Source organism: Amblyomma maculatum, chromosome 5 (genome assembly GCF_055883805.1).
Source record: "Amblyomma maculatum isolate TAMU_Amacu chromosome 5, ASM5588380v1, whole genome shotgun sequence".
NCBI classification, from domain to species: domain Eukaryota; kingdom Metazoa; phylum Arthropoda; class Arachnida; order Ixodida; family Ixodidae; genus Amblyomma; species Amblyomma maculatum.
The window spans coordinates 160,168,946-160,192,297 of record NC_139348.1 but is presented as its reverse complement, the minus strand read 5'-3'; the positions used below and the strand labels follow the sequence as shown (position 1 = coordinate 160,192,297).

Here is a 23,352-nt window from a genome sequence, read left to right as displayed (position 1 = left end):
CCTTACAAGATGACCGATGATCGCTAAGTGCAAGAAATCGTATTCCAGGAAAAGGCAAGTGTAGCCAGGGGTGAGAAGGTGAACGGATGAAATTAGGAAGTTTACGGATGCAGCTGGCACAGGATCTAGATAATTGGAGGGATGTAGGAGAGGCCTTCGCCGTGAAGTGGGGTGATGATGACGGCTAATCAGATTTAGCCCCACTACTGCGCCTCGACGGTTAGGGCGCACGACTGCTGAAGCTAAGAACGCGGGTTCAATTCTAGCCACAGCGGCTGTTTACTGGCTTCGTCGAGCCAATGTCATTGGCGCCGCAATTGGACCTCAGGTGCAGCGCGAATAGCCACACTTCAACATGAATTTAACCTGGCTTAGTAACACCGTATAATAAGAATAATAAATATATCGCTTGTATAACCGGCCTTCAGCTCAGTTCAGTAGTTCAGTCGTGTCCGACTCTTCGTGACCCTATGGACCATGTGTCGTGAATCACGGGTAGCGTGGTGTCGGAGTGGGGAACCGCAGTCAAATTGACGATGGGAGACGTAATTATGAAGAATAAAGGAAAAGAGCTTTATACATCTATTTACAACATGAACAAAGCACTCGGAGAGCAGGACGGCAGCCTGCCTCCGTTGACAGCTTCTCCAGCAAGTCTCTCGTCGCTTCTCAACCTTCTCGTCCGGAAATACCCTCGCATTCCTTCTCCTCTGCAGCCCCGCCCACACAGTCACATATCACTGTCAGGCCGCAGGTGGTCAGGGTGCAGCTGCAGGTCTCAAGGTCGCAGGAATGGAGCCGCAGATCCCGGGACCCATCTTGACGCCGATAGTAACAAGCTGCGCACACTGAAGCAGTCAGGCTGGTTTCCTCTCCCCCGCTTGCCGAGGTCGCGTTCCTCCCGAAACCGCAAACGCAGGGGGAGAAGAACAAAGGCCATCCCGCGACACGGCGGCGCCACACAGCCCGGTGACGCGGTGAAGCTTGGTCGGCCAAAATGCCCGAGGGCTTTAGCCTGCCTGGCACAACAGCACCCCCGCCGCCAGACAATGCGCCGGACGATGACCTGCTCACTCGCAGCTCAGCTGGTTAGGCGCGCCAAGAAAATCCTCTCCCTTGCAAGATTCCGCTCCCGTAACGCCGATGAAGTGCAGCCACTGGTCACCAACGGGAGATGTTCGTTCGGCCTCCGATTTTTCTTTGAGGCTAGCTTGACGGGACCACAGGCCTCAAGCCACACTCAACGAGAACAAGTGCCATTCGAAAACCACTCATCCCGCCAGACCAAGATATTCAAAACTGTAAGTGTAACAAAATTCCGCGTACATCTGATATCAAAATAAAATTTTGCAAACAAACACAAGGTGCACACCAGGTAAGAAGTTCTGGTCAATAGCCTTCTAGGGCGTTTGACCACGCTCGTAATTCACTAAGAGCCAAGAATGCGCTGTTCTCTGCATCTCGGAAGGTATCGGGTAAGGAAGGGACGACCGATATTGCCGAAGCAGGGTTTGAATTTGCCCCCAATAATAACCCGAATTAACCAATATACCGTCAAGACGCGCCATTCTGTCTCCTTGGCCAAAATGAAATACACTGGGTTTAAGCGGTTCACCCACAAAAGTCACTAAAAGAATAAAATGCATAACGATCACCTCAACTTGAGGAAAGAACTAACATTCACGTTCTAAAGCAATGCGAAAGAAAATAAAGCAGCCTTTCGATGAAGCGCTTTTCACAAAACATACTTTCAACTCGTTGCCATTCATCCGGTTTCTTAAAAAGTGATAAGGCAATGTCAACAAAATGCAAGTCCATTTTTTTTTGTAAGCTGAAAATACAATTGCGGTGTAATATATTTACAACTAATTTTACACTGACTCTCGCAGAGAAAATCTAACAACTTTCATGGACTTGGCATGGCGCTTCGCTTAGGTTTCCTTCAGTCGCGCCCGTCTGGGTCGCGTTACGAGTGCCTCTACTTGATTCCCGAGGAGGCAACGAACAGTGGAGTTAGTCCTGCTTTCGCCTTTCGGAGACTCTCGGCTCTTCGCTGAAACGTCGCGACAGCCTAGACTGGACAGGTGCCGACAGCATCCGCCACATGAAAACGAGCCCTGAATTAAGCGACAAGCTGTTCTTTATTCTCGTCGCAAAATTGCTTTTACAGCCCTCCGAAACGATCGTGTCCCGAAAGATAACCCCTTTAGTCTAGGGCGTACCTCTCTTTTCCCCAGTCGGAGAGCACTTCGCCTAGATGGCCGGCCCTTACCAACGGATCCCCGCGCACTCATACGCAAAACGTAGCGTGATCTTGCGCTTCCTGATCTCTGAGGCAGCCCTGTCATTTTTCTTTTGGACATGATGCCCAGACGGCGCTCTCTGGTTTTTGTCGCAAGATGATCCCTGTTCAGGAATTTCCCATTGCGGTCAATAGCCGATGCATCAGCGTAGGTCATCTGAGCGGAAACAGCACCCGTTTGTTTTCTAAGCTCTCCGCGGTAAGGCTTTTCCTTTGGCCCGCAATTCACCACTTTGTTATTTCTGAAAAACAACCGTTCTTTATCACCGATCTTAGTCGATTCCGTTACCATAACAGTTGGGCACCTGCCCTCAAGCGTCCCACTTCGGTCGCCTTCCTCCTCAACGCGCTGTTCTAGCTTGTGCGGATTAACAATATTTGGCTTCTCGCCCTCCGCACCTGCGCGGTTCAGCAGCGACTTGCTGTTCCTCTCTACATATCCGGCAGTATCAGACTGACAATGTTCAACGTCTGCAGACTCATTGCCTTGCATGTCATTTGCATTGTTCTCGAAGCTGAGCGTCAACTTTACCGAATCCAGCGATGGAACTTCTGACGACTCAGTTTGCACAATAAGCTTCTTCTTATTCTCGTCGGTTTGCGTTCGGTCTTCTACCTCCACAACAAATTGCTCTAGCGCCGGAAGCCGCTCGTGTGAGCGTCTCTTTGCATCACAGTGCTTCAAGCAAGATGAAATAGGAGTTAGCGCTGAGCTGTCCGCATTAATCTGCTGCTCTCTCTTCTCCGCGTTAACGGAGGCTGGTTGGATTTCAGGAGTCGCAGCTGGTTCACTGTTTTCGGGGCTCGGCGGTTCGGGTCCGCAAGATGCCCCTGATTGATCGAGGGAACGGCTCGATGTCTGCTCATTCACTTGAGCACATTCACGGTTTTGCGACAGCTCTAGTGCTCTGGAGTTCGTAAGTGCAGTACTAACCGAACCTGTAGCGAAGGAGAGACCTTTCTCGCTCAACAGCTGCTCTGATTTATTCGAGAAAAGGTATGGCAAGTTTCTCGGCAAGTTAGCGCTGACAGCTGCTTCTGTGCGTAGTTGGCCAAATGGTCCTTCTACAGTTACCTTCGCGATAGGTAAGCGCACGCTTTTGTCCTCTGCAACTTGCCTAATCCAGGCGCATTCGCCTGTGTAGTCAGTGGGGAAAACACAGGAAGGGTGCGCAATGTCCATGGTTGCGGCGGTATCGCGCAGAGCTTTGTATTTCTTCCCGTTTGTTTAACAATACTTCTTGCATGTACGGCTCTAGAAGTTTCATGTTTCCATCTGTCTCTCGTATGCTAGCATACACAACCTTTCGCTGCTTACAGTTGGAAGAGATGTGACCATTTCTATTGCAGTTATAACATACTATGGGTCGCCGCCTTTCGAACACGCGAGCCGCATCGTCCTTTGGCTCCCGTGGTTCGTTAGATTTTGGTGACTCCGGTTCGTCTTCCATATCTGTGCGCTTCTGACCCGCATCCTCTTTCCGGTAATTTCTGCCTGGTAGCGGTAATCTTTGCTTGGGTACATTCTTTGAAAGGAAATCTTTTCCTGACAGCTCACTACAAGCTACCTTGCTCTGCAGATTCCTACGAACGTAGTACTCCTCAGCGAGCTGCGCTGCTTTGTCTAGGCTGGTTTCCGTGAGCCTGTCCAGCAACCACAGCCTCAAATCCTCTGGGATTACGCTGTAGTACTGCTCCAAAGCGATACACTCCAGTACCTTGTCGTGATTGTTGTAGACTTCCGCACTCTTAGGCCACTCCTTTAAGTTGGCTTTGAGCCTGTACGCGAAGTCCGTGTGGGACTCTTCACTTTTCTTACCCTGGCGGAATCGCTGTCGAAATGCTTCAGCAGAGAGCCGATATTTCCGAAGCAGCGCACTCTTTACTTTGTCATAGTCGTCGCAGTCACTGTCTGACAGACGCGCCACCACTTCCGCCGCCTCGCCGGGAAGGAAAGGAAGTAACTTCTCTGCCCAAGCACTTTTGTCGATATGCGACTTTCCGCATGCACGCTCGAAATTTACAAGGAAAAGTGCAATATCATCTCCTATTCTGTACACTGGGACAGAATCCTTCAGTGTTTGTCTCACCTGTTCTCCGGCCAAGGATACAGGTCTGGAACGCGCCGTGTCCGTACGGCTTGAAGCGTTTTCAAGCTCCTTCATTTTGAGAGCATGCTCACGGGCCTCTCGTTTTTACTGTGCCTCGCGCTGCTCTTGTCTTCTCTGCTCCTCGCGGAGCTCTTGCTTTTCCCGCTCCTTTTCCTCTCGGCGTTCTACAATTGTTCCCCAAGCCTCTCCGGCCTCCTCAATCGTCACTGCCTCCCGACTCATAACCTCCAAAATGTCTTTCTTCCGTTTTGCAGAACACAGCGAAATTCCCAACTCGTCGCAAATTTCGAGCAACTCCTGCACCTTGAACTTCTCCATCGTGGTCTTACATCCTGTGTTGTCAAACCGCCTATGCACTTTTGGCGAAAACACAACAAACTCAAAATCCCCTGAAACTCATTTTCCCGAAAATCACAATCCCTCCTAACGATTTACTTTGCTAGAGAGGTCTGGCGAAATGCGAGGTGAATCTCAGGCACTCACCCTGTCGAAGTAGCTAGTGGCCGTCAGTCCCGTTGCTGCCGAGGTTCTTTGGAGCCGGTGACTGAGTTGTTCATCCCTAGCTGCCATCCAGTTATCGTGAATCACGGGTAGCGTGGTGTCGGAGTGGGGAACCGCAGTCAAATTGACGATGGGAGAGGTAATTATGAAGAATAAAGGAAAAGAGCTTTATACATCTATTTACAACATGAACAAAGCACTCGGAGAGCAGGACGGCAGCCTGCCTCCGTTGACAGCTTCTCCAGCAAGTCTCTCGTCGCTTCTCAACCTTCTCGTCCGGAAATATCCTCGCATTCCTTCTCCTCTGCAGCCCCGCCCACACAGTCACATATCACTGTCAGGCCGCAGGTGGTCGGGGTGCAGCTGCAGGTCTCAAGGTCGCAGGAATGGAGCCGCAGATCCCGGGACCCATCTTGACGCCGATAGTAACAAGCTGCGCACACTGAAGCAGTCAGGCTGGTTTCCTCTCCCCCGCTTGCCGAGGTCGCGTTCCTCCCGAAACCGCAAACGCAGGGGGAGAAGAACAAAGGCCATCCCGCGACACGGCGGCGCCACACAGCCCGGTGACGCGGTGAAGCTTGGTCGGCCAAAATGCCCGAGGGCTTTAGCCTGCCTGGCACAACACATGTCAGGCCACGCTTTCCGGTCTCTCACTTTCTTCCTAACATCACATAACTTCATCTGCAGTGCCTCGAGGATGCCATCTAACCATCGCGTTCGCTGCCTACCCCTTCTCCGGCGACCCTCGACCTTTCCCAACATCAAATCTTTCTCCAGCGACTCCTCTCTTCTCATCAGATGACCAAAGTGGCTGAGCTTTAACTTTAGAATTTGACCCTCCAATGAGCAGTCAGGGTTTCTGGTCGACAATATCGACTGATTTGATCTTCTGGCAGTCCAAGGAACTCTCAAGAGTCTTCGCCAGCACCACAATTCAAACGCGTCAATTCTTCGGCGGTCAGCCTTTTTCACAGTCCAACTCTCGCATCCATACATCACAACTGGAAAGACATAGCACGAGTTACACGGATCTTGGTTGGCAGACTAATGTCTCTGCTCTTTACTAGGCGGTCAAGGCTAACCATTGCTCTCTTTCCCAGAAGCAGGCGTCTCCTAATTTCATAACTGCAGTCTCCTTCCGGGCTTAGCAGAGGTAATTAACCGCAGCCATTGTTTTTATAACGGTATAGCGCAAGACCTCCGTGCGCTGTGGAGAGTCAGCGCGCGTTAAGTAAACACACCTGGGAGACCTTTCTGCGAAGCTCACATACAAGAGCCCAAAGAGAAATTGTTCGACTGGCCGAAGATGCCGCCGGGGTCCAATAACTACCGGCCTGCAACTAAGGCGACTGCCCCACCTTCCGGGTCTAACCCCCAAAGAGCGGGATAGTCACTCTGTTGGATAAATAAAAGTTCTCTCTCTAAATTCCAGGTGGCCGAAATTTATGGCGCTTTCGACACCGACATCGCTGATTAGAGTTGGGAGGTTAAACTCTAGAAAAATCAAACCAAATGAGACAATGTGCCAGTATTCTGTGAACCCATAATACCTAATTCGCTCTTGATTTTCAGGACGTGTGAGGCCAATTAGGGAAAGGACTATATCAGAAACTGCATAAATGTTCTGCCCACCGTCCTGCAGTCCTGCCATCATAATATAATGGCCAAGCACGGTGAATCCCTCTCGTTCTATCATATATAATTGGAAGCGACTAATTAATCCGAGCTTGAGTGCTACTCTCTAGTCAGCATCAAACTGAGGTGATCATTTAGCTGAATCGTGGAAGCAAGATGGAAAGCCAGGTGAGTTGCTCTCCTCTAAATTGATGGCACATATCCGCACAGGGGGATCGGCCAAGAATTGGGGTGCAGAGATATTTGTTTTTGAGATGTATAATTACATGAATAAAGAACAAACGATTGCCAGGGAAGAAAGAAAGAAAGTAAAATATTAAACACAGAAATAAAAAAGAGAAATAACGCACGCAGGAGGTGAACACTGATATTTGTAGCTACTGATTAAAAAATTGCAAGAATGCTAGCAAGAAAGCAGACGTTTAGACTCTATTAAAAACTTTTGAATGGCGTTAAAAACAGACCTGTGGGTGGCACCAAACGGCTTCTCCAAATACAGTCTTCTCATGATGGTGAAACGACGGAAAAACAGCAAGAAATGTTCTGCTGATTCCGGATCACCTGGGGGTACACGGGAGTAAGCGCCAAACCGGACCCGTGCATATAGAAATTTAGGGAATTCAATAGGTAGCTCGAAAGACGAGTTCGTCCTCGTCTTTCGCGCTATATCTTCACCATGGTTTATAGAACCTTGTCACAGTTTTTCTTCCTAAATCCCTGCCCTATTTTCTAATTATCCACGTAATTAGCCGCAATAGACACTTGAGAACAGAAATTGGGAAGTTCGTTCGATAGTCGCATTATTTCTGACACCGTTGCCCTCCTCGTTTATCCAAGGGGAACAATACGTACGGGGTCATGTGCCACCTTAGTTCGTTACGGGTGCCTCCATAAATGGCGCACCTGTGGTTAGCACTGCCATCAGGCGCGCACCACCATCATCAAGCCTTGGGACGAAAACAAAGGTAAAAAAAAGAAGAAAAACGCTTGCGCTAACCACCCCTGCGTGTTAGGCCAACAGCAGCAACCCTGCGCACCTGCCAGCACCGGTGAGCCATTTGTTTGATCCTTATTTGCACTGCTGGCACCGCTCGCTGTGCCAGGTAATTGAAACATAACGGACAGATAAAACGTCCTGCGATGGAGACATCAGGAGAAGTGTTCCTGTTCTTGCGCGGCGATATACAACAGTCAGGAACCACAGAGGCTTTACTGGACGCCTCAGGCTTGGGGTTTTTAAGTCACGCGTAGAGTCCGCGTAGCCATGGCCTTCGCTTACTTATTCACTGCCTTCACTCACTGTAGACTGTGCTAAGATTGCCGCAGCAATATATTGAGCAACTAAGCCGAACGACGTTGCCTCGCGTAAGACCAACCCCGATAGTAACGGGGTAATTGGCTGAATCTCAGGTTCAGTACTGTACGTAGATACACTCTGACCAATCATTTTAGCATCTTGTTGGTGTCTCGTAAATAAATACCGCTAGGTGTCTCGCTTAGGTACCTTGTGGTGGGTGCCTCGGTGTGTTGTTGTCAGTGTGTATGATGATCACAGCTTAAGTATCTCGCTTCGAACCCTCGAGTTCGTGGCAGCATCTTTGGATGGGCCACGGTGTCATCTAGTGTAGCTGGCGAGCAGAGACGGTGAGAAAATAGGCAGATTCGTGTCCATACCTCACAGGTGTGCACAATCTCGAGGCATGAAATGACGCCCCCCGACAGATTAACAGCTGTCATCATCGTCGCGGAGTCTCGTTACCTTCTGGCCCTGCAGTGCCTCCTCCGTGTTCTGAACGAGCCTCTCCGCGACTCACTCTAAAAAGGACCAAGGCCGCATACTGTGCGATTCATTTACTCTGGAAGCTCAGTGTCTATAGATGCAAGGGAAACGCGGGATGAACACAACCTGTCGGACATAACACAAGCCCACCACTGAGCCGTAGATGGGTGAGGCGCTTTATGCGGGATAATTGATGTGTGTGTGTAAGGGGGAAGGGAGGGGTATATGAGGTACATCTCTCGCCATCACAGCTCACCGCGCACTAACGGGAATTCAGGACCTTATTGAAGCCAAATCAAATAGTAAGAAGGGAGATAGTCTTTTCAGCTAAAAAGCGCCGGTGAGTTTTTTCTGCCAGGGCTTGGTCTTCCACTCCACGTGGCGAGGACTGAGCTTCCCGGGGAGCGAAGGAATAAAAGGAAGGGTTTCAAGATGCCCTTCCTTGCAAAGACCTACAGCTAGAGCCACACGGGAAGGGGGGGGGGGGGGGGGGTTGAGAGTTGCCAAGAAATCGTGTAACTGCTTATTCAGTACTGCGTTACGTTTCGAGCGAATATATTGCACTAAGCATAGAAACGGCAGTTACTTCAGATGACGTTGCGAAAAGGCCGGAGGTTGATGCACTATGCAATTTCATCCATAGTTTCCGGGCTCCAAGCGTGCTTTACACAAATAAGCCAGTCTCTCAAATATTTATCTAAAGGAAAAGAAACATTTGACAAAGTTATGCAGCCTAATAAAAAGACACAAAAGTGAAAAGTACTAACAGTGGTGTCCTCTTCCGGCAGCTTCGTCAGGGATACGGAACCGCTGGGTTACGTAGCTGCACTTGCTCACACACTGCCTGACATGAGGTAAGTGCTAGCCGTGGTGTAACACACTGATGCATACATGCAAGCACGCGTGCGCACAGATGCTGGCTTGGGAATGAGTGTGTGAGTTGTGCAAGCTGGAAATATTTCGAAGACGTGGGACGGCGAACATCAGGGTATTCATCCCGTTCTCGTAATCCTTTGCCGGCGACAGTTTGCGAAGGACTGCGAGCCCGTTTGCTTATCCTCCGTAGGCTTTGAAATTGCGCTCAGAGTGCGTAAGCTTTGTGCTGACAAGCTGGAAATACAACTTAATGCCAATAAAAGCTACGCGGGGGCGCAGGCCTGACACTGAGAAGGATGACCGCCTGAGCGCCGAGTACCGGCTGCGGTGGATGACCGCCGCCTTGCTGGCCACCTTTCTACTGCTGAGTATCGCCGTCACCGCCTTCTTCATGTACGCCGGTACGTCGACATTGTTACGATGCCGCCATACTTCAAGGCTTAGGGGTTTCACTGAAGCTAAAAGCGACTATTTAAAAGGGACACTCTAAAAATTCCTGATTGTTATATTGTAATAACTGTAAGAATATTTAGACGTGGTAGTTGTTAGCGCCTGAGGTAAAGTGAAAAACTGTGCGTGGGCCCTATAAATTACCATTCCAAAATAATTATTCGCACAACCAATTACAGCGACCGCTCGACGCGCTATCTTAGCCATTTCTACGGCGTGCCCATAAGGGCAGGGTGGCATTCACTCGCGGCCTGTTTTGTCCATCTTTTTTTCTTGTGCATAAGGTTGTGCTGAGTACGAACCTTATTTTTGTTCACCGATATCTTCGGCGCTTTGGAAGATACCCTGCATGTATGCAGCTTACCTTCAGTTGCTTATGTGCCAACATAGCAACATTTGGTTTCCCTGCTTGGCAAAACAGCAATGAAAATTCTGCGTTTCAAAGAGCCTTTATGCTCCATTATTTGTTTCATAACCGCCTTGCTCCTCGGAGAGGATGCAATTGTCGATACATCCAGTGTTTTTAAATTCTTAGAAGAGGCAATGCTCCTAAACAAGTTGTAATGTCCTTGATATCTGTAGTTCGTATTCTTAACATAAACACAATACATTTCGTGTTTGGTGCATGATAGCCTTAGTTGCTTATGTGTCATTAAACCCAACCCAAGAACAACAACAACATCGTCTCTCGTGTCTCCCCCCCAGTTCAGAAGAAGCGCTGTTTTCCTCGCACCCACAGTATTTGTAATCCATCTCTTCCTAGGCTCACCGATGTCAGCACGTAAGTATACGCTATAACCTCGAGTTTAATTGAATGTATGTATAAATTGTCGAGCCTGTTCTTTCGAGCTGTCTATGTATGAGCGATAGTTTTCAATAAGAAGGCAGCACTGAATGCTTCTTACCAAAGTCGGGTCAAGGACGTGGAATCGCTTTGTGTGTTTACGCGAACAACCACAATCGGGCACGAAGAAATGAGAAATTACAATTTCTCAAAGAAAGAAGTACAGTGCTTTAGTAGAAGAAGAAAAAAAAAATATGTCGAAGCGAGACACCAAATTCGCAACGTATGCTAGCCGAGAACCAAACGGGGCAAATACACAGGGTTAATCAGGTATTGTGGGTGGAAGAGGAAGAAGCAAAGAAGATTGCAGGGATCAAACCTGGCACGGATGCCACGGTGCGCCCACAAGCACTTTAACTGTCGTATTAAGAACAGGGTTGTGCACAGCTGCATAGGGACAATTGTTAACGCGATGTTTGATGCAAACAGTGGAGGGGGTGCCCCTTTCACTCGTTACTAGCTGATTTCAGCTTGTCATTTTCAATCACTTCCGAGGTTCGTTATTTTTGTTTCGCATATTTCGTGTGTTGTTTCATGTTTTTTTTTTATACGTTTCGTTACTAGGCGCGTGGTGAAGAATAATTAATATTTACTAAGGCACCTAGGGTGATGTGAAAAGCGAGACTTGTCGCTGTGCCGCTCGTTGTATACCAGCATCGGCTTGGGAGCTCGTCAAAAGTTACCTTGATAGCATCGACTAGTCCCCTATGATCCCTCTGTAAGCAGCGGGAAACTCGAGTTCTACAAGTCTTCGTTCTCCAAAAGGCTTCTGAGGGCAGTTAATCCTTACAGCCTGAAAACAGTGCGTTCTAATACAGCATCATACGCTCTTCTTCTCCAGCATCACCGCTTCGCTTCGACAAGCCTGCTTCTTCGGGAGCCGCAGCCAGTAAGCAGATGGCAGTTGTGCTTCAAATGCTTCTCGCTTATCGGGAAAAAGTGCTTATCTTTGAGCAAAAAAAATCTCGGGGAGACGTGCCAATATCTTTGTTGATGAAGATAAGTGCTTCAACAAGAAATCATAACTGTGTATTTTCATAGACCTCGTGATTTCCTGAACTACTCCGAGTGATATGTGGCTTGGTAACGGTTTGCGCTTTAATTAAATATAGTTAATTTGCAACTACCGCCGCTATGCCGATCGCTTGTCAAAAACGAGGAGGGTCTTACTTAGCATGAATAATGGTATATGAATTTCCCGGGATTTTTATTTACCTAATTTATAGATACTGCGATCCAGTACAGATCATAGCAGGGTGGGAAAAAACCGAAATACAAGCATATAAACACAAGTCAAATCCATAAACTTCATAACATTTGCAGGCACTTTAAAAAAATATAATAATAATCAATCAATCAATAAATCTTTATTTAATGTGCGCAGGGACAACCATGTGGTCTTCGTGCTGCAGTAAAAATAAAAAAAAAATGAAAATGCATACACATGTTTTACACATACAGACAGAACACAAAAGAAGAAATAAATAACACATGAAATGAAACTGAGACGAAAAGTGTCACGGAAAAGAAGAAATCAATGAGTAACATGTCTTATATACACAGTGAGAGAATTGTTGAGCACATCACGAAAGAAAAACAAATGATAGATAGAAAAACAACAAATAACTGACATTGATTACAGTAATATAGAAATATACATAAAATAAACAATCATTCCAGGTGCAACAAGTGCGTGGCACTTAAAACACAGGCTAGAAATACAAGAAAACACAATAAAGAAATAGAATTGAACGCGGGACAGTAATATTCGAATATAAAGTTTAAAGTTAAAGTATAAATAAAAAACGGACAAAAAGCAGTTCAAGCTACAGGCAGCATTGAACAGGAGAAAAAGCAAAAAGTGAAGTAAATACAATATTTTAGGCTAGAAAGTGGGAGTTATATGTGATAAAGTACTATTTAGAATACAACGCTACGAACATCCAATATAAATGAACAGAGCGAGTTTTGGAAGATGTCAATGTGAGGACAAAAATAGTTAAATAACCACTGCATTCTGTCCAGAGAGGAATGGGAATGAAAAGACAGAGAAACTTGAAATGGCCTGAATTTCCTCACGCTCTTTCGTGGAACGCGCAGTAGGATGTACTGTAAGAGCTGAGGGCACATAATGTGGCCATGAAGGAGTTTGCACACACACACACAAAAAAAAAAATATCAGCTCTGACACGACGGTAGTGAAGAAAAGGAAGATTCAGTTGGGCGCTCCTGGTGGAGCGAGATGAAGAAGTTGCGTAAGTAAAGTGATAATGAAATATCCGTAAAACATTTGTTTTTGTACTCTGTCAACCTTGTCCAAGTTCGATTTGCACGTGCCATTCCAAACAACCGACGCGTACTCCAAGAGCGGCAAGCATGTGGACAGGAACAGTTTTAAGAACGAAAGTCGAGTACGGAACGCAATCACTTCCGCGAAATTATTATTTAGAGATTTGGTCATCAACTGAAGGCACCTCTTTGTACAAAATACAATCATCCGCGTACAGTTTCACACGGATTGAAAGACCTGTAACATAATAAAAAGTAAAAATAAAATGTGGACCCAATACAGATCCCTGGGGGACGCCAGACACAACCCCGGTACTGTTAGATGACACTGTTAGATGTTAGTGACAAATTGACAACTGTCCGAGAAGTGTGCCCTTATCCATGTGAGTAGCTGGTCGTTTTTTAAATAATAGTTTAGTTTATGCGAATACAGACAAAGGTGGGCTAGTTGGTGATTACTATTAGAGTGCACATTACAACCAAGCGAAGATAACGAACAAGGAAGAAGTTCCGCGCTCCCTCCTGTCAACTTATTCCGCGTCCGTTGTCTTCGCTGGGTTGTAATCTGCGTTCTAACAATACGAGTCTTGAATTTGACGTTATTAATGTTGTATTTAACGTGGCAGCATGAGCTAATCATATCAGACTTGAGATTTTGATGAGAAAAGTTTTGAATGTTGCGTTCTTCACCTGGAACGGAGTGGTGATTACTGAAGCGCATCTTGAAATTAAGCTGTATTCATGCCCCTTGACCTACCAGAATATTGTAAGAGTACGTTTATTTAAGGCACTCAGAAGGTTCGAGCTGCTAACGCGGATCTTGCAGTGGAGCGTCAGATGAAGCCAACACCAAGAGATGGGTCAGCTTCTTCTTTGGGTTCAGCATAACGCCGGTGCGTGCCGGTGACGAAAGCAGTCACGGTTTGCACACTGCAATGCATCTACTACTCCTAAGAGGAGACAGCACGCGGATGATCAAGAAAGAACTGGAGAGAATTAGTGAGAAAAGGATTTTTTTTTTTAGAAGACGTTGCCCCTGGATACTGAGCAAGGCAAATTGGGTGAGGGACACTCATTACAAGCGACAGAGACCTCACAAAGACAAATGACACAAGCTGGTGGAGGAAGAATTGTGACTCTACATTTATATTTGACATTCGTCTGCACGCGTATACCGCATATCCTCTGCAGGAGAAGCTGTGTTTCGTGTGGCGCACTATGTGATTAAAAATTTCACCAAGCCGTGGAGTACAGCGGTTCTTTGAGTCTAAAGCAGCCGTGTGTCGGAAACTCTGAAGCAAATGCAATTTTCCTTTGCTTTCCAGCTCGCGAGGACATGGAGCAGACGGCGAATACAGGTACCTTCCACTCAATGATAACATCGCATGATAACGAATAATGAGCCGCGGAAACTGAGGAAAGCACATTAGAATTCCTTTCTCGATTCTAATTTGTGGTGCTGATTAATGAAAAAAATGTTTGATCTGGCCGTTTTTTGCCTAAAAGATAACTGATTAGAATGCGAAACAAATCCATTTGCTGCAGGCGGAATCCGAGCTGGTGGTTCGCGTTTTACTCTATTTCCTACAACATATCTCTCAGGAGAAAACGTGGCAACACTACTCTATTGCCGTTCATAGCACATTATTTTCCCATAAGCTAGTCTTAGTTTCGATGACTACTGACTTTGTTACAGTGTCATGAGCTCATCAGTTCTCTAGCCTTGTCTCCTAATCAGAATAGCCCATCAGCGGTGGCTGAGTGCTGAAGGCGATAGACGCTGATTGCAAGGACGCGGGTTCGATCCGTTTTCCGGCAGCAGATGTTCGACGGAGGCGAAAAGCAAGGCTCCTGTGCACTGAGCGATGTTATTTCACGCTAGAGAACCCCCGGTGGTCAAAATACGGTTTCCCTCACTGTCCGAGTCGCTTAGGGACACTGACCTATGAACCCCTCCCCCCCCCCCCCACACACACGCACACAAACGCACACGCACACGCACGCACGCACGCACGCACACACACACGCACACACACACACACACACACACACACACACACACACACACACACACACACACACACACACACACACACACACACACACACACACACACACACACACACACACACACACACACACACACACACACACACACACACACACACACACACACACACACACACACACACACACACACACACACACACACACACACACACACACACACACACACACACACACACACACACACACACACACACACACACACACACACACACACACACACACACACACACACACACACACACACACACACACACACACACACACACACAAATATTATATATAGCCTCGGTTGCGGCAGTCTTCATGTCATAAGAAGCTTCCTCGCTCGATCATTTTCTGCGTAACGCTCGCGGTATAACAAAGTCCTTACGTGCATGCATAGATATGTCAATGGGAGACAATAGTGGACGTCCTCAAGGTTGGGTTACATGAACTCCCGGTGCACTCCCGGCTGATGACGTTGAGAACCATGGCGTAAACCTTAGCTAATTCAACAATTACTTCGCCTTAGAAACACAATCAAGCACGTTATCTTCAGTGGTTATAAAAATTGTGTCTACAATCAGTCTCCTTTTCTCTTGATATCAGCCATAGTTCTTCTCATCTTTCTTGGCTATGAGCAGTGGGAGACGAAGCTTGCTCACACAGAGCTCCTCCTTCAGCGCTGGCTGATTGGTCAGGCCCGGAGGGTCGTATTTGCCAATGGTTTGCCGCACCTGAGTGAATTACCCGCGTAATTACATTACATTAATAAATTTTGCCTTCTCTTCCCATCCTCGCTGAGCAAGTAATAGAACGCGGTGCTAAAATAGTTACCTTCTTACTGGTCACAAAGCCCCAGAGAACGTTTGCTACGGGGACAGAAACTTTCGCTAGGAGCGCAGAAGCCAGGAAAAGGGCAACATTGATGAGCCGGCACTTCAGTATTGTAGCAAAAGCTACTGCTAAAAAGACGCTTGTATGAATTTCTTACTGTTTATTAGGCTGTTTCGTGACGACTATGGGAAGCATTGCTACGGCTCTGCAACCCCTATGCTTTCGCAGTAACGGTTCAAGGCGAAAGGTTGCACACGTGGCACACTTTGGCAAAAATGTGAAGGAGCTCAGCAGCTGAGCAGACGAATAAAGAGGCGATTGCAAGTCTGTATGCACTCCGACAAGTCTGTATGCACTCCGGGCGATGACTGCGTCTGCAACTAGTGCATAGTCACTTGGCACAGCCGATTTCTGCTGCGAAGGCTAGCGGTTACTATATGGGATGTTTTTAATAATTGAAAGAACTGTTCCTTAGAGGAACTCCTTCAGTAAACAAGCAATCTTTATCCAATGGGAATAGTTATCTTATAGCACATAGGTACTTGAAGATATAACAGGCATGCGCGCATCAAATATCAGTCTATAATTTATTTTTCCCACAAATTCTCGAATGGTTTGAAAACACGAAAACCCTACAACATGCTATCTTTCTCCACGGCGTAGAAGTGACAGAAATAGGCCGATACATCTATTTTGTGTAGATTTTTCAGCACTTATACATTTATTTATTTATTGAGGTTACCGCTAAAGGCACATAGGGGGGGGGGGGGGTGATACAATTAAAAAGAAACAATGCAATTATCAACAACAATTACAATAAGAAACATTAACTAAATATTAGGTATAACAACAAAAGGGAGAAAGAAAAACAACAGCAAAATACTCTGCACATTTCCGTCACAGCGAAATAGCTCTTGGAATTTTTTTAGTTAGTTTCTGTAGCGATATGCGATGGCAAGTTATTCCATTCAATGATAGTGCGAGGTATGAATCAATTAGTATAAGATGATAAATGACACTTTGCGTGTTTAACTTTGAAGGCATGATCAAGTTGTAGAAATATGACAGCAGGTAACTGAAACAAATCACTGCACAGTAGTGAATGGTGATAAAGCTTATGGAAACGTGTTAACCGAGCGTGTTTACGACGACATGATAAGTCTTCCAGTTCAGCACGTTGTTTTAATGCTCTGACGCTTGTGAAAGGTGAGTAGTCTGAAAAAATAAAACACACAGCACAGTCCTGCAAGGATTCGATGTTGGCGATAACTTAGGCTTGATCAGGGTCCCAAATAGCCGCGGCATATTAAATTTTAGGGCGTATTAGAGTGATATAAGCAAGTTTTTGCGAAAGCAATACTACTCTAGGTTTCGAGCCTTCAGCGGCCGGTAGCCAAGTCTTACCCACGTGGCGCTGTGACGTCACACCCCACGTGGGCTGGCAGGAACTGCCAACTTGAGTCTCTTGTTTCACATGGGACGGTTATGTCAGAATCAGCCTGCTAGTACCCTGGAATTCACGTTACCTTTATATTCCACTAAGGCGCGTTCTTACGGCTTGATTAAAGCAGGCTTTATATGTGGGCCGAGGAAAAAGAAAAAGAAGAAGAACGCTCAGTCACCCGCAGCTAATGCTTTCGCTCAATATTTGGTTCAGCAGCGTTGAACCCTTATAATTTTTTTTTTAACATGGATAGGAGCGTGTTTGAGAGTACGTCTAAGAAGACCAAGTGAACGGTTAGCAGCAGCTAGGGTGAGGTCGATATGGTGATGCCATGTTAGATCAAACTGAAGGTGCACTCCAAGATATTTGTATTTTCCCCTTCAACACCTCGCTTCTGTAAGGCCCACATGACTGCTGAGCTTCCGACTGCGTCTAGCTCTTTCTGCTAATGTATCAAGGCTATGTGAATCATGTCACGCAAGTCTATATGCTTTTTGTGTGCGCTGATGTTTGGAGAGTTGAAGGGAACACCACGTGACCCCTGCAGTGGCGTGCTCGATTTCAGCATTCCGCGTCGTTCACATGTCACTCGATGAAGCGAAAGACGACACATTATCGTTCGCTTTCCTGCAGCTCACGCTAGCGCTTGCGCGCAACAAATGCTTGGTATCCATCGTCGTGGCTCAACGCAGCATTTTCCGCAGAGGCTACACATAATAAAGTGCAAATTTGAAGTCCACCAAAATATCACCACATGTCATCCTTCGCAAAGGCCGGCTGTTTTGCTGGTCTCCGTGCACATCATGTGGCCTCAAACATAGCGTATCTTTCACCCCAGACAGCAAAACAACCTCTATTTGAGTTATGTGGAAGCTTCATGACCAATTTTGGAGGACACTACTGAAGGACTTCAGCTATGGCTTTACTAGCTAAGGATGTCACAAACCGTTGAATTAATATCCCCAGATAGACACGGCTACTATGGAAATGTATAGGTAAATATGGTACTTTCTTGCTCTATTTAGAGAACAACAAGAGAGTACTACGTCGCTTATATTATGAATACAGAATAAAGAAGACACATGAAAACACGGGGAAAAGATGTGGAATCAAACCGCAACGAAAAAGTGAAACGTCTTAAGCCCAGGGGCTTGTAGAGTTCTTGAACCGGTTGGGCTATTTCACACTGCGATACGTTTTGAATGCCTTAAGTCGCCAATATTAGTGGTCGTAATTGCTGTGAGCATTGGAGTGCTTTTTTCCGTGGCATACACATCGAATAATGAGCAGCTAATGGCCTACGTGACTTGGATTCCATCTGTAATCAACATCAAGGAGTGGCCGCACCATCATGGCACTCCGAAATAAGCGATATAATGGTACATGTCAATTGGCCTTGCAGCTCGGAACTGTCAAGTCTTTTTGCATGGACAGTCACAATTATTTCCTAAAGGTGTTCAATATGGTTAGCAAGTCGCAAAAGACTACAAACACTTTTCCGTTGCTACGACAGAATTTTTGTGCGGTGTTTAAGAGTTAACCTGTTGTGACAACAGGAATTTCTCTACTTAAAACAGAAAATTACTACAGAACTACAAAAGAGTGCCACTGGCAGATACTACAGAACTGCAGGAAATTCTGACGTTTACGACAGAAGTTTTATCGTAGACGTCGGGCCTACAAAATATATTGTATTGTTGACATGGTTCTGTACAGCTTTTTTTGAGACTCAGTAGTTTTTTATTCTGGTAAGCTATTTTCATTACAATGCACATCTGTTGAGAACACTGATCAGATTGAGAAGCTCCGAGTAGAATAGTTTTTTATAATAGAGCAAGAGCGAGGAAAATAATATGCCAACAGCGTAGCGCCTCCATAGGCTGTGGCTTCTGCATTCTATAACATAGCTAAATTCGTCGCAAAGCTCCCTAAAATAAACTAGAGTAGAGCGGGTGCCAAAGGTCTGAAGGAACCGATCGATGATGAAAATTCACGGAGTGAGCATGAGCAGGTAGATAACACTTGTGATGCCGGAAAGATCAATGCTCCTTCAACAACGTCTTGTTTTAGCTTTTTCATTAACGTGGGGTGGTCGTCAAACGGTCCTCGTTATCCATTCACCATTAAAACATGGTTTAACTGTTTTCTTTCCAAGTGCCATAAATAACTGTTCACACTTGGGGTATTCCTCTTCCTGATACGATTACAGGAAGGCCATGGCACGAGGGCAAGTGGGTGACCTACTGTAAGTGCGCCTGTCAGAATTATCTGCCTTTAACTAGTACTTGCCGAGCGTCTGCGAAACAAATTGCATTTAATCACACCGTTTACAAGTAAAGTTATTCTCAGATGACATTTTCTCGTTTTAACGTCATATGACATGTCCCATTAATGCTTTCACTGACATGCTTTTTCGACATAATCCTCTGTTCAAATCCCGATGTGCTGCAACCCTTTTGCTACGCCTTTGTTGTTTTATATAAGAACCATTCATTCCTTTGGTAGGAGATAAACGAAAGAAACAACTATTTAGGCACCTTTAGCAGTCCTATTGCGAATACCACGAGAGTTGCTGTCCGTTGGTGTCCCCGCCTTGAACGCATATTGTCAGCAAACTAAAATAATGTCCATTACTTCTGTGTGGCAGAGAGCGAAGTATAGGGCAATCAGTGAAAAAATGAAAACAGAAAAAGAATTCACTTATGGTAACCTAAATGACTACATTAGGAATATTCCATTTACGCGGACGGAAAAAGAAAAGAGTTATAGAGAAGCACTTAGGGAATATATTGAACATTTTGACAACTGGATACTCTGCGCGATGATCTATTCACGAACACCTAATAGAGGTCCTGGATACCACAACTGCATTATTTCTGCGCCAAGATGCAGAGTTCGATCTCATGCACTCTGCTTTTTATCGAGAAAACCTTTGAGAGCGCTCTTGCTAATGAACAGACCATAAAAATGACCTCACCCTGGTCACGTTTGGCAATACCAAAGTATCAGTCCTGTCGCAAACATTTCTGCTAAAGAGTAGTTGCTACAGGGATATTGGTAGGACAAAAAATAAGGTCAAGGTAAATGGGGATAAATCATTCATAAAACATGTCGGACAACACGAGAATCCGTACTCCTCAAGGGCCGTAACATCTCTGTGGCGTTGTTTGCTCACATTGGTCCTTTCTTGTAATCGTTGCTGAAGCAATGCTCACGCTGCCGCACTTTGAGGTTAAAGAGCATGTTTTCGGGTGATTTTAAATGTCGCTGTTATCGCAGACGATTCTCCAATTCGTGTGACGCCTAATGTTCTGCTGTGCGCCACCAACGGTCGGGGAGCCGAGAAGCTTGGGGAGGCGCTGGAGACCCACTGCACACACGTCATCTACACCGGACCTATGGCCATCGAGCGCGCAGAGAACAGCGGAAAGCCATACGTGAACGTCCAAGGTACAGAGTCCCGGCTGTTGCTGGGTAGACAACAGAGGGCTACGTTGAATCAGTGCCAAGTGTTCGAGTAGCAACGCAGAAACGCGCAGCAACTACGAACGCCATTATATACGTGTGGATTCTGAGCAGGAGTCGGGGGGTATTTGTTTTGTAAGATTCTTATCACATGCATTCTTTTGCCATTTGTGCTATTGGCAGATAATGTTTCTGTAGTCAGCGCTCATATAATACAGTGGATCGTTGAGCTAGTTGGTCAAACATGATAAAAACACAGCACAGCAGACAACACCGAAGAAACAAATGCACAAACAAGGACAATGCTGCACTGGCAAGTGAATCATTCTAGATCCGTGCTCCTTATTCTCTCTCCACTTCATCTATCTGCAGGCAGATGAAGCTAAGAGAGAATAATTAAAGGGACCATGAAAAGCTATTTACGAAAACTGGTAAATGCGCATGAGCAATAGGTATCCTATCAATCGTCACCGCAACGCAAACATTTTTAAGCTACCTTTTTTAGTATTGAGTATATGGGCGACCGAAAATGATGCTCCTTCTCTCTATTCTCCACTAAGCTCATATCGGCGAGCAAGATAAGGAAGTAAGAAAGTCGCCCATCACTCCCCGTCCCGCCGGTGTAAATTCGGAGCTTCCAATGTGCCCATGTGATGTCAAATGGGAGGTTTGCCCGCGGCACGCCGATGGATGTGTCGTCCCAATCGGTCGTTTGGAGCACATTGTAAAAATTATTTAGAAATTACGCGCTCCACGCAAAGCTTTCAAGTTTGACCGAAAAACTTATAAGGACCACCTCTATAGATTCATTGCATTAGAATATTACCGCAAGTAGCATTTCTGGGGCCCTCTAAGGTGCGCGGTTCTAGAATGTCAGTTTTCAGCAACGTTACTAGAAGTTTTCAGTGTACCATGGTCCCTGTCGGTGTGCGCATTTCTTCCTTGTTGTTTACTCTGCTGTGTTTTTATCATATCAGCGCTCATATGTCTCAAGGAGCACCCTTCGTCCAACTTGTTACATCCAATTCAAGATTGCTGCGCATTTTTGGTGGCCAGTCATCGAATTGTCTGATGTCTTCCTGGCATCCGTGTCTGTACTGTCATAGTGACGATATCGAGACAGCTACCACCCTTCCCTGATTGTCTTTTTTTTCTTATTCAGCACCCGGCAAAACGTAAAACTCTTTCACGGAAAGAAGTCCAAAATTCACACCCTTTGTCTTGCACTGTTGCCGAATATATTTACTAACTTCACCTTGAGGGCAGTCATTACAATAAAGAATGTAAACGTTAAATTTCCACTGCGGCAAATTTAGCGTGCCTTCTGTTGAAAGAAGGCGGAAGGCAGTGAAAGTTCAGAGTGTGGAGCACAAAGTTGTAATTGAATCCCTTTTGAGGAAAGCTGTTAGTGATGACAAGTGAGTCACAGAATGATAGAATAACTTGTAAAATCCTATTGGTGTCTCAGTGTGTAAGAGTAATCTTGACTGAGTGAGAACAAATTTTATATCACCAAAAATATTGTATACGTTTAGAGCGCAGACGGGAGAGTGAAAAACTTCAATTTCAAATCTGTTCTGCTTTTAGTAATTTGTGACTGCCTGAAGTGGCTTCCCGTCGTCGTTATCTTCTGTATTATAGGTCATATACAGAGGGTGATAAGATGTATTAGAAGCCCAAAAAATTACTGCAATATATATAGAAGCTCAGCTTATGCTATCCAACCGACCAATCCGCCTTTTGCGCGAGGATGTGGCGCCATCATACGGGAGCGGGCGGGAAACACATTGAGCGGCAGTGTAGCAGACGACGCGAAAGCGCACCATACGAAATGGCCACGCCAACGCTGGTAGAAAGCGAAAGCTTCCCCCCTTTTTTGGCCTCGGAGCGGAAAGTAGTGACAGTGATTGCAGCATATCATGTTCACGCAGTATGGGGGAAGGTAGAGCGTTTTCACAATCCACTCATAACGCACGTACGCATATACTATCTTCGTATTGTAAGAGCGTGCAGCGCGGGCCGTGTTCGACGTGACAGAATGAGACGCTCTCAGCGTGCAGGTTTTCGGCAGACAGGAGAGCGTGGGGGCAGAGAGAGAGGAAGAGAGGGATCTCAAAGGGCAAAGCAGCCAGGAGTTTGTTGATGCTGCAGAGCTAGGTGGAATCGTCTCCTGTGACTTTGAGCGGCGCATATGCGCGGGGTGTCTTGAGTTACCGAGCACAATGCGGTCACCGCGGCGCCGGCATGGTGCAATCGGCGTCGCTTCCTCCTCGCGTCATCTACAACCGTGCAGCTATAGGATTTCATCCACGAAGATCGGCAGAGAGGCACATATACACACCCCGTGAAAAGGGCATTGTCCCGGCCGGAATGCACACCTGCAGGAAACGCGCTGCATTTTTCTGGCAATGGATGATTCAGAGCTGTAGCCGGTTTCTGGCCTCAGGAGTCAGAACGGATGTGGTCGCAGTGGTGAAAAGGTTCTCTGTGCGCAGAGAATGGTCATTCTGTTGTGAAAGGATCTCCAACGTTCATTTCTGCCTCCGCCGCGATTTCTGCGGAATCAACAACTTGGTGACACATGTGAATCTCCTACATATCGGATGCGCATCTCGGTCAGGAACCAACCCTGTTCTACGTCCAGAGCGATCCACTCTGCAAGTGAACGAGCATGAACCCTCCAGGAGACTCAGTTATTGTGCCAGGCGGTTTCCTTGCCGTTGCAAACGGTTGGACGTAGACGACGATTATCAAGCTCCCAAACGAAGT

The 23,352-nt window shown here is 46.3% G+C and overlaps 1 protein-coding gene across 1 annotated transcript in view; it reads left to right on the top strand.

Annotated features, from left to right (window-relative positions):
• Window positions 1–9,178: 9,178 nt before the first annotated feature.
• The window catches only part of LOC146190120 (uncharacterized), a 33,599-nt gene continuing 19,425 nt past the window's right edge, over window positions 9,179–23,352 (top strand). The window contains exons 1-3 of the mRNA XM_084605421.1: window positions 9,179–9,183; window positions 9,485–9,606; window positions 20,398–20,568. Of these exons, the coding sequence (XP_084461547.1) occupies window positions 9,179–9,183; window positions 9,485–9,606; window positions 20,398–20,568 (298 nt within the window). The remainder of the gene's footprint in view (window positions 9,184–9,484; window positions 9,607–20,397; window positions 20,569–23,352) is intronic.